Below are 11,472 nucleotides of genomic sequence, written 5' to 3' on the forward strand. Positions count from 1 at the left end.
ACTTGGTTACAGTCTTGATTTTCTAATCTTGCTTTCAATTTACTTGTACAATCAACCTGATCTGTTAGCATCTCTATACACATTAAAAATGTTTCTGATAGGGATTTTGTTTTTCTTGCTTTTTCAGTTGAGGTGGGTAGATGAGAAGAAAAAGATCTTTGAAAAAAATAAAATTTAATTTAAAAAAAAGTTCTCTTGTAGAAAAATGGCCTAATTGTTGCCCTGTTGTCCAGTTGATTGTTATATGAAAATAAAATCCTCAAAAGAATTGAAGCACACAAGTTTGGGAGGTATTTTGTTAAGATAACCAAAAGGATCACTAGTCCAATACTCTTCAAGCTGCCCCAGAAGTAGCCTAACCTAATGGATACCTTAGAATTACAGAGTCCTGCCTTAAAGATAAACTGACTAGGCAAGCACAGTAAAGTCCCATAACCTCTCAGTGCCCCCAACATCTCACTAAAGCACTAAATTACCTCCATCTGGGTGAGGTGGAGGGTGTTTCCAGGCCCAGAAATGCTGACTCCAAAAAATTCTTTTCTCCAGCCCCAGCTGTTAACTGATTCACTGTAAACTGTTCATGGTTTATACTAGTCAATAGAAACCTTATAGTTTATATAAGCCTTTTATATAATTTAATAATTTATAATTTATATCATTTTTATATTTACACATAAGTCTATAATTTCAACTTTTTATAGCATAGAAGATCTTAGGGTATAAATCACAGCATTCATTCCTAATCAATTTATTTATCATGACTTTAGCTATATGCTAATATACTAAGGCAAACAAAAATAAAATATTTAATAGCTACACACATGTATATTCTTGTCACTTATTCAACAACAACAAAAAATTTACAGCAGGTATAGTGTTATATTAAAACAAAATTTTCCCCCTCCCCCTTCCAAGAACACTACAATCTAGTTTCACAAACATTTTAGCTATTTGCTCTTTATAACATATTTTATGTCAGATGAGATTAAGATATCTGCCATCAGAACAATTCCATCTCCCCACCCTATGAAAGAGGGAGAATGAGAATGTGAAAGAGAGATAGAAGAGAGGTAGAAAAAGGGGAGGGAGGTAGGAAGAGAGAAAGAGGGAGGGGAGAGAGCAAAAGAGAAGAAAGGAAAGAGAGAAATCGAGGAGGGGGGAGAGAGAGAGAGAAAGGAGGGAAGGGAAAGAGAAACAGAGACAGACATAGACAGAGACAGAGAGAGGCAGAGAGAAAGACAGAGAGAGAGACAAAGAGACAGGGAAACAAAGAGAGACAGAGACAGGCAGAGAGACAGAGACAGAGGGAGAGAGATAGAGAGAGGGAGGTAGACAGAGACACGGAGACTGAGACAGAGAGACAAAGAGAGAGACACAGAGAGACAAAAGAGACAGAGACACAGAAACACACAGAGACAGAGACAGAGACAGAGAGAGGTAGAGAGAAAGACAGAGAGACAAAGAGACAGGGAAACAAAGAGAGATAGAGACGGGCAGAGAGACAGAGAGAGAGGGAGAGAGATAGAGAGAGGGAGGTAGACAGAGACACGGAGACAAAGAGAGAGACACAAAGAAACAAGAGAGACAGAGACACAGAAACACACAGAGACAGAGACAGCGAGAGACCACATTCAAAAACTCCGGCAGATAATGTCCTCTGGGGGAACAGCAGGCCATAAGTCAAGATGGTAGCAGCAGAAGCAGCAACTGCAGCAGCAGTCATTACTCATGTTAGCATTAGCAATTCATCCCCAGCACTTGCGCAGCCCCTTGGAGTTTACCAAGTGCTTTACACGGTCCTTGTCTCATCTTCACCACTGCCCGAGGCAGGCGTTATCATCACCTCCATTACAAACAAGGAAACTGAGGCGGAGCCCGCCCGGGCCGCCAGACACCGTCCCGGAAGGGGCTTGGGAGGGTCCGCACAAAAGAATAGCTCCTCACAGGCGGGGAGGCTCCTCCAGTGCCCCAGTTTTCTGCTGCTGACGTCCCGCGGGGAGCAGGGTGATGCTGGAGGACCCAGCCGCAGGCCCAGCAGAGCCTTCCGCGCGGGGAAGGACTTGCAAGCAGCCAAGACTTCCCGTGAGACTCAGGGCGCAGGCGGACCGAGCGCTGGGCTTGGAGTCACGAGAGCCCGAGTTCAAATCCATTCTCGGGTCCTTCCCAGCTGTGTGGCTCCGAGCCAAAAACTTAGAAAAGCAAACAAAAAACTATCTTCCCCAAATGTAACATAAATATCTGTAAAGGCTCAGGTACTAGGGGCACTAGGAATGCTAGTTGTTGATGATGATGCTGATGATGAGGATGAGGATGAGGATGATAACAGCTATCCACGAGGGGAATGGACTGTCTACAAGCAAAGGGTGTTGAGCAATTCCTGGGGAAGGGCAAGGGCACCGCCATCAAACTGAAATGGGAACTAGGGAATCCGGACAGTCAAGTATTGATTTAGTCTTAAAGCCTACAGTTATCTATGTTCTACTGTACTTTTATTTCTTTTGTTAGGTACCTATTACATTTTCATCTGGTTCGGCTGCCTTTGGAAAGGGTGTTTGACGCCTCTGCCTAAGAAGGCCTTCTTTTTCAGATTTAGTTAAACCAGAGGCTCTCCAAACGCTCTTCCGACACTAAAATTCTGACTCCAACGTTGTTAATGACATGTAAGAGTAGGAAAGGATGTCAACTGGTAATAGAGAAGAAATTAATTGTCCCAATAAGTCCTATTAAGCTTTTAGATAGTCACACCGAGTAAATCCTCTATGGAGAAAGGGGCCTAAGAGAATGAGAAAAGCAGGGAGGAGTTGGGCCCTGTTTTGACAGAGGGATGAATACCTGTACCCCCAAATCACAAACTGAGGTGAGGGAGAGTGGAATTGTCTATATCACACCTCCTAGCCCCAAACTCTTTCCACTAGTCTCCCTTTTATTCATACATTACTCTAGGATTTAAGGAAGACAGTGATTAGGAAGTGAGATGGAAAGGCACAAAGGTAAGGAAGGGAAATGGGAGAGGGCAACAATAGCAAAAAAAGTTAGAAGACAAATATATCTAAAAGGTATCCAAAAAGCTCTCAAGTTGTGCCCCAGGACCCACAAGGACAAACTGCTCTTACCACAATAGCACTGTAGGTCTAAGAAGCCCTTTGAAAATACTCCCCTACATGAATAATACTTTGCATTCATAAAAAAATCTAAATAATGAACCCTCCACTCTGACAGTTTTAACAAGGATAAGCACCGTGAATTAAAAGTATCTTCGATGACTAAATTCTGACCTAAACATTCATATAGCATCTCTATTGATATACAGTGAATGTCATTAATCATTCATGTGAATGTTAACCCATAATTTCCCACAACTATAGGAAGGAAAAGCAAACTGCCAACATTCTTCTGGTTTAATGGAGTGCTATTTATTAACCCATTTAAGGAAATTGTGCATTTCCTCTCATTAGGAAATTTCTCCATTTTGAGGCACTCCAAGCCAAGTGATGCTTTTACTGATTAAAAAAAAAAAAAATACCCTTTCCTAAAAGAACATAATATAAACAAGCACAAGTATTAAAATGTCTTGGTTTCCAGATTAAAGTTCTTAGTGTATTATAGGACTGTTTCCAAATGGTACTGTGTGAAATCATTTTGATCCTTAATTTTATAATCAATTAATGTCGTAATTGCCATCTTCAAATAGTTGGAGTTCCCTAGATCGTGCTTCAGATTTAGAATTATAAATCTATATTTGCAGTGATCCAGGATGTTCTGATTAGATTCAATGCTGGGACCAGCTAAGCCTAAAATAAATAAATAAGTACATACTCAAGAATTATCTAAACATAGAACGTCCCACTCTCTGCTCCAATACATTGTTTCAATAGCAAAATTACGCCAGAAAAGAATCTAAAGAAATTTAATTTGGTTCCCTGGAACATGTCCTCATCTCCTAACCCTGTTCTGGCTCTCCAAAAACATTTATAAGGACACATTTTAAATCATTTGAACAATATAAAGTAGGTTTTCACTGTTTTTTATCTCATTTTATTGGCATCAAGTAAAAACCAAAGAAATGTGTTGGACAGCTAACTACAATAATTCCTAATTAGAGGGGATGCTGACATTATTTAGCCATAAACTACAAACACTTCTAACTAGAATCAATGGGTGACTTTAAGATTCAATTATACAAGTCTTATGCGGGAGGCCCAGTTGATATCCCAGTCACTCTGGCAGACCTCACAAATTAGGGCTCTGTCGCTTGAAAATCAATGTGTTTTATAGGTCCTTTTATAGGCAGTAATCTCAGCTTGTCCATGGTTACTGCAGGAGGGGAGGAAAGCTTGCAGGACCAATTTAATAGAGGAGCAAATAAGGCCTTCATGTTGCCACTCCTAACTTGTTATGGGCTGTATTATAAACACTGATTGAACAGCAAGTACTTTCAAACATTGTTCTTCATTGTTAACCAAGATTTCCTAGTTGGGCAATTTGTCATTGCCTACAATTAAACAATGCTACCGGTATCACAAGATATTTTAAACTACCCTGAGGAATTGCACACAAAATAAAGGGCAGAACTAAGTCAGTAAGAAGTATGCTATTTCCAGCAGGCATTCTGCAATAATCCCATCTGAGTTAGGCTAGGAAGGAGAAGGGTACTGGAGTGTCAAATTGCAGAACTGGGAAAAGTATCAGCAATTTGATCCCACTATGAACTACTAAAACACAGAGAGAAGATAATTTGATGTATGAAAAAAGCCAAAAACTCTTAAGTTATAGCTGTCACTTCTTTCCTCATTTCACAGTGCTTTCTTCCTCAAGTCTTTCTCAACTATTTCAACAGTGTAATCTTTAAAATGTAATCTTAATACAACAAAATTCCAATTAGTTTGAACCCAAATACCTAAAAACCTTCCAATACAATCTTTACTTTAGGAAAATTACAAGAAAATAAATAGGTAACAAGGATCAATCCAAAAAGCAACTTCTAATATATGACCCAATCTCAATGTACCTTTAACCCAATCTCCTAGACTCTGTAAATCTATATTTACAGTATACTATGATAATAATTAATGTTTGGGATAAGGGCCTTCAGGAACTCCAAGGAGCAATCAATCATATTCACTATACTATAAAGCAGGATTTTTTAAAAAATATTTTTAAAAATCTCAACAAGGGTTGAAATTCTAGAAAACAAACTTCTGATCACTAACCCTCAATAAACTTGAAATTTCAATTGCCTACCATATTCCACTTCCCTAAGAGTCTGGCTAATCCAGGTCTTACAGAATGGAAATAAAAAACAGACTTCCAAATTATTTAAACATGGACACAGCTGATATTAAATTTATCTTTTGTATTCATTTCTTAGTTTCTTACCGAGGCAACTGAAATTAATTATTTAATACAAAACTGGCTTGACTCCAACAGAGTCATTAATATTAGAAAATACATAGAAAAATGTTTTTAAAACATTAGGCTAATGGACTGCAAGAGCAGAAGCCTATATGATCATTTGGAGTAGAATCTAAATTACCAGTATTATTAATAATAAACACTGGTTGAGCACCAAAGTACTTACTTTCAAATGCTGATTCTTAATCTTGAAACTTTTATTTTCTAAGTAATTCTAATGCTGATGAATAAACTTACATGCAATGAAAATTTGGATATTCATATTAATTCTAGGCTTGAGCTTAAGAATCTAAAGGTAGATTGGGCCTTATAATCTGAATTGATTTATCTATTCATAAGGAAAACAAAGACACCACCACCACTGATTCCATATCCTCAGAGCTGCCAGAAAAAAAATAAAAGAATAGCTGAACATTTTTAGAATGTTTGTAAATTTTAAAAGTTAATTGAGCACAAATATATCTGCAACTGTGAAAATATATACACATAGACTATATATATATAATCTCTGTAAGGCATCTCAGTATTTTTCCTTTTTCGGTGTCGGAAAGAGTGGAATTGGACATTTCTGTGCTTTATTTTCTATTTAACACTTTCATTAACATGGACATTAAATACCTGAAACAAAGACCTAGTTCCTATGGGACACGATGGTTCAGTTTAATAAAAAAACAGAATTTTCCTGCTGTCTGCACAACCAAAGGCAGACGAATGATCCCAGTGGCCAAGATGCTGTATCTTGCCAAGTTTGCTAAGTTTCAGGGGCAATTTCTGTTGACAATACTTAAACTTAATATGCTTTAAATATATATATATATATACTTGGGGAGGAGGGGGGGAGATGGAGGATAGTTTTCACCTAAAGTTCTTAAAAAGTTTTTTGTAATTAAATGAATGAAGTCAATTGTTCCTATCATTAACAATGGACCAAGTTGAAATCCACTCTAATGGGTAGTTTGAGCACACATGTTGCAAAGCATCCAGAAAATGTGGGTATCTCGCGCCTCCAAAAGCTAGAGCTCCCGTCCCCAGCAAACCCAGCATTCTCGGAAGCCTTAAGTGCCAAACAAAAGGTCCCACGCTAGATGTGCCACTTCCTCTTAGTTTCTAGCGTTCGCAAACGTCCCCCGGGGTGTCCATCTTTTCAAGAATCCCCAAAGCTGAGCAAACCAACCCGGGCTGGTCGGTGACATCAGTGTCCCGCGATCAAGCTTTATGGGGTCTTGTGGATGGGAGGAGGACCCAAGAGCAGGGCAGACAGTCGGGGGGAGGATGGGAAAGGGAGAGGGAAAGAGGGCGGGGTGGACAAATGCAAATAACCGATTGGAATCCCCACCAAGTGTCCTCCGGGGTCCGGAGAAGAGCGAGGGAGGAACCTGTCGGTCCTGGCCCCACCCTCCCCAGGTTGGAAGCCAAGTGCAACCCCGCGTGCTGGACACGCCGACTGGGCACCCATCCCAGGACTCAGAGCCCGTGACCGGGGACGCCGGGCATCGCTGCCCCCAACTGCGCGCTGCCCGGAGGAAGAAAGCAGGGGGTTAAGGGAGGCTGGAGGCGGAGGACCTGGGCACTTAGGGAGATGGGCAGCGGGGGATGAGACCAAGGGTGGGCCGGCAGCCCCCAGAGACTCACCTATCCGGCTGAAACTCTCCGACAAAGTTCGGCGCAACTTCTTCATCTTGCTGATCTTCTCCGCCGGCTGGGGCTCAATCAGGTCACACATCTGGACTCTGCGCAGCTCGGGAAACTTCCCGACCCTGGTCCAGAGCCCAAGACTATAGCGAGCCCGAGGGGGGCGGGCAGGCGAGGAGGAGGAGAAAGAGGAGGAGGAGGAGGAGGAGGAGGCAGCGGCAGCTCCAGCTCCGGTTAGGCAGGCGAGGCGAGCGAGAGTGGAGCCCGAGCAGACCAACTCCCGAGACCGGCGGGCCTGACCCTCGTCGTCGGTGCTGTGGGGGCGTGGGGCAGAGGGTCGCGGCTCTCTGCGGATGCCGCCGATGCCGCTGCTCCCGCTGTTCACCGCTCGCCGAGACTTTCTACGTGGTGCCCGGGGCAGCGGCTGCCGCCGCGGCGGAGCTCCCCGCAGCTTGGCGCATTGCACCCCCTGCGCCCCCCGGGGGACTGACAAACTGCGGCCGCGCCGGGCCGGGCCGGGGGCTGCGGGCGCTGGGTCGGCCAGGAGAGAAAGAGACGAGGAGCCTCCAGGAGGGCGGGCGCCGAGGCGGGAGGGATGAAGGGCGGGAGGCCGGGGGAGAAGTTGTCCAGTGGCCGGCGCAGAAGCCCAGACCAAGGGCGAGGGCCAAGAACGGCCCCGGGTCGCCTAGGCGGCGGTCGTCCGGTGGCCGGCGGCTCGAGCCTCGGAAGCGGCGGCGCGGGGCGCCGAGCAACAGCAGCGGCGGACAGCGAAGGCGGCGGCGGCGGCGGCAGCCCGGGCTCCCCCGCTCCCAGGCCGCGTCATCTCCCTCCCCTCCTCTCCCCCTGCCTCGGCGAGGGAGCAGCCCCCGGACGGCCCACGCCGCCCCCTCGCTCCGCCCCCGCCCCCTCCTCCTTCCTAGGCAGCTAGACGCGCGCGCGCCGCGAGCCCGAGCTGCCCCGGACTGGCCGCTCGGTGTCCGAGGCTGGGGACCCTCGCGGCGCAGCCTCGGCACCAGAGGGGGTCGGACGGGGAGGGAAGCACGACGCGCGAGTGCGGGACTGCGGCCGAGCTGGACGGGGAACCCCGAGGAGAAGGGGGCAAACGGGGAGGGATGCAGGCGGGGCGCTGAGAAGTTTATCGTTGTGATTAGCGTGTTTTTCCTCCCAGAAATTAACGGTGTGTGAAATTGAAAGGAAGGGGGAAGGACTGTGAGCCCCACTTTCTATCGCCGTCCGCGGTTGGGTGATCAAATATGCCGGAGGCTAAGGTCAATCCTTCGCTTGCCTAGGAAGCTGTGAAGGTGAAAGACCTGGAGGAAAGGCAACCAGTCATCAATCTCCAACTGCAAGGGACGTCTGAGGTCACTGGGTCATTCTGCCTCCTCCCTTCACCGATGGGGATACTGAGGCCCAGAGCCACGAAGTCCCCTGTTCGGGCTCTCACAGCTCCTTGTTGGGAATCAATCTAGCCTCCTACAACTACTTGCAGCTATTTATCGTCCAAGTCCTGCTTAGTTCAAAACCCCTCCTTTTGATTTTAACTCCAAGTGACTCTTGGAAGCTGCACAGCCAGGAAGTGGCTAACTCAGGATTTGAACACGAGCCCTAGGCGGCTCGTGGGTTTGGAACAAGAAGGCCCCGGAGAGAATGTTATCCAATCCCCTCATTTTGCAAACGAAGTTTTTGGGAGTCCCCAAAAGTGAGTTATCACACGCCCAAGATCACACACTTAGTCCCGTTTTAGCGACAGAGCATCTGGCTCTACTCCCGGCTTCCAAACCGAAACACTTTCTGAGTTTCTTTGAGGCAATCAGGGTTAAGTGACTTGCCCGGGATTAAACAGCTAGTAAGTGTGGTGGGATTCGAACTTAAGTCCTCTTGACGCCAAGTCCAGGGGCTTTCTCCACTTGGCCATCTAAAGGTTTCTTGCTTTCTTTCTAATATGCTATATTATCCCCGAATACCCACAATACCATGTTACTTAAATGGCTAGAAATGGAAATTTTCCTCCCCATCTCCTCCACTTCTAAACCACTGGACTGGTGAGAGTTTGCAATTGTACAGTTTTCAGACACATATCATCTAGAGCCTAATAAAATGGGCAACATCCAGATAGCCAAAGTCTCCAAAGGAAAGCGGGGGAGGGCTAGAATGTGATTGGTTTGGGGTACCAGTACTTCTTGTGAATAGAAATGTTGCTAATCTTGAGTCATCTGGCTGTGTAAGCAATGAGAGAACTTGGGAGGGTGTGACAATGCTGTTTGCTTTAAAGGAAGTTCGAGAGAATATGTGTTTTGTTCAAAGATTTTTATCTTGCAACAAACCCTCCCTCCCCCACCTTCCTTAAATTGTAAATTGAAGTACCGGGACTGTGCCTTTGATTTATTCATAATAGTGCTGAGCACATTAAAGGTGTTTAAGAAATCTCAATCACTAAGGACAAAGAATATGGGGGTAGAGGGATAATAACTAACTGCTGACTTCCGGGAAGTCTAATAGTGAATAGTGATTGAGAAAATAATTACTCATAGACACAGTACGTATAAAAGCAATAAAATGAGCTAAATTACCAGGCATTTTGATACTGATGCCTCCATCTATCACAGAAAGCATCCTGTGTGGTCTAATTCAGGAAAAGTTTTCTTTTTGTCATTTCCTCATATGACTCAGAGAAAGTTGTCAGCAACACATGTGTAAGTGATGGAACAAAGCTTCCCAACCAGCATCCCGGGATGTCCATGAATTCTCCCAGCAGCTACAAAGCAAGTCCAGATGCTCTTAGCAGTTCTGCCAATAACTTGCTTAAAAAAATACTTTAATCCTCCTTTACCACCCCAATTTTTAAAAAATAAACTTCATATGATTAAAAGAGTGAAAAAGAATTAGCCCAAATCCATTAGTTTCATCTTTTTTTCAGCTCTAGCAGGACAGTTGTAACTTAGCTAAAATGAAACTTTGGAAGCTCCATGGAGAGCTAAAATGAAACTTTGGAAGCATCCATGGATATCTATTATCTCTATCATCCCTTTCCCCCTCTTGGTCTCCATTACCATAAATAATCCTTTAGTATGGCCAATCTTAACTGTTAAAAAAAAATTACAAAGAGTGGAGCTTTAAAGTGAGTTCTCAAATGAAGTGGTATTTGTTGATTATTGTTAAAATTACCACTAATAATATGCTTTGTCTTGAATTTCAATTCAGTTCTATTAAGTAAACACAAAGTACCTACACTAGGAGCTTTCAAAGCCCTTCTAACCTGTACCCTTTTTATTTTTCCAGGCTTCTTACACCTGCCACTTTCACCTGTGGAAGTGGCCTCCTGTAGCTCCTGGAAAGAGCCCCTCCCAAGAAGCAATTCTTAGCCTTCCCAGTGGTTGTTACCCTGGCCTGAAGCTCTCTCCCCCATCTCTGCCTCCTAGTTTCTTTCAAGCCTCATCTGCAGGAATCCTTTCCCAATCCTCCTTAATCTTTGTGCCTTCCCTTTGAACTGACCCCCATTTAGCTCACTTTCATCTTGTTTGTACCTAGTTGTTTGCATTCTGTTTGACTGTAAGCCCCTTGGGAGTGAAACCATGTTACCTTTCTTTATATCTCCAGTACTTAATACAGAACCCAGCACATACAATTGCTCAATAAACTCTGACCAGTTAAATGACAAACTCTGTATCCTTGAGGTTAGAAAGACAGACAAAATGGTCCCTCCCATCTTGGAATTTATATTGTACTAAGTAGAATTTGGTTGAAACATTTTGCAGGAACAGAGAGTACTGACTGTGATTGGAGAAAGGTGACTTTTCCTGTTTGAGAACCACCAATAATTTGCTCACGAATTGAAGTGAGGCTGAAGCATCAGCTTGTCCAGGGACAAGATAAAAGTCGAAGTTAGTCTGAATGGTTCAGGATTCAGTGGCTGACCTTGACCTTTCTAAATTAAAATGATTTCATCCGCCTGGCAAAGGAATTCCACCTTTGACATTGTTTACTCCAGGGCTCTGACTACCTAATATAAGCAGAAACCTCTAAATATTTGAATGTCCTCATGCTCAATAAATTCTACAAAAAAAAAAAAAAAAAAAAAAGTGAAATAGTGTATAACCCAACTCAGAAGTAAAACACAGGATTTTGCATATTATAACTGATTTTCAGTAAGTTATAATTATATAAATGGAACAGCTAGGTGGGCCCAGTGGATTGAGCACTGGACCTGAAGTCAAGAAAACTTGAGTTCAGATCCAGCCTCAGATATTGAATAGTTGTGTGATTCTAGGTAAGTCACTCAACCCTATTTGCCTCAATCTCCTGTAAAACGAACTAAAGAAGGAAATGGCAAAACATTCCAGTATCTTTGCCAAGTAAACCCCAAATGGGATCACCAAGAGTTTGGCAAACCTGAATTGACTGAACAACAAATAAACAGACATAAATAAT

At 43.8% G+C, this 11,472-nt stretch overlaps 1 protein-coding gene and 1 long non-coding RNA gene across 2 annotated transcripts in view; one reads left to right on the top strand and one right to left on the bottom strand.

Annotated features, from left to right (window-relative positions):
* CDK14 (cyclin dependent kinase 14) overlaps positions 1-7,225 on the bottom strand; it is a 545,438-nt gene extending 538,213 nt beyond the window's left edge. The window contains 1 exon segment of the mRNA XM_052000624.1: positions 7,045-7,225. Coding sequence (XP_051856584.1) covers positions 7,045-7,135 — 91 coding nt within the window. The 5' untranslated portion in view covers positions 7,136-7,225.
* Positions 7,226-8,105: 880 nt separating this feature from the next.
* On the top strand, positions 8,106-11,123 carry LOC127564215 (uncharacterized). Its single transcript, XR_007954207.1, has 2 exons — positions 8,106-8,743; positions 10,324-11,123. It is a non-coding gene; the product is annotated as an uncharacterized LOC127564215 (long non-coding RNA).
* Positions 11,124-11,472: the final 349 nt, after the last annotated feature.

The sequence above is a fragment of the Antechinus flavipes genome, chromosome 5 (assembly GCF_016432865.1).
Source record: "Antechinus flavipes isolate AdamAnt ecotype Samford, QLD, Australia chromosome 5, AdamAnt_v2, whole genome shotgun sequence".
Taxonomy (NCBI): domain Eukaryota; kingdom Metazoa; phylum Chordata; class Mammalia; order Dasyuromorphia; family Dasyuridae; genus Antechinus; species Antechinus flavipes.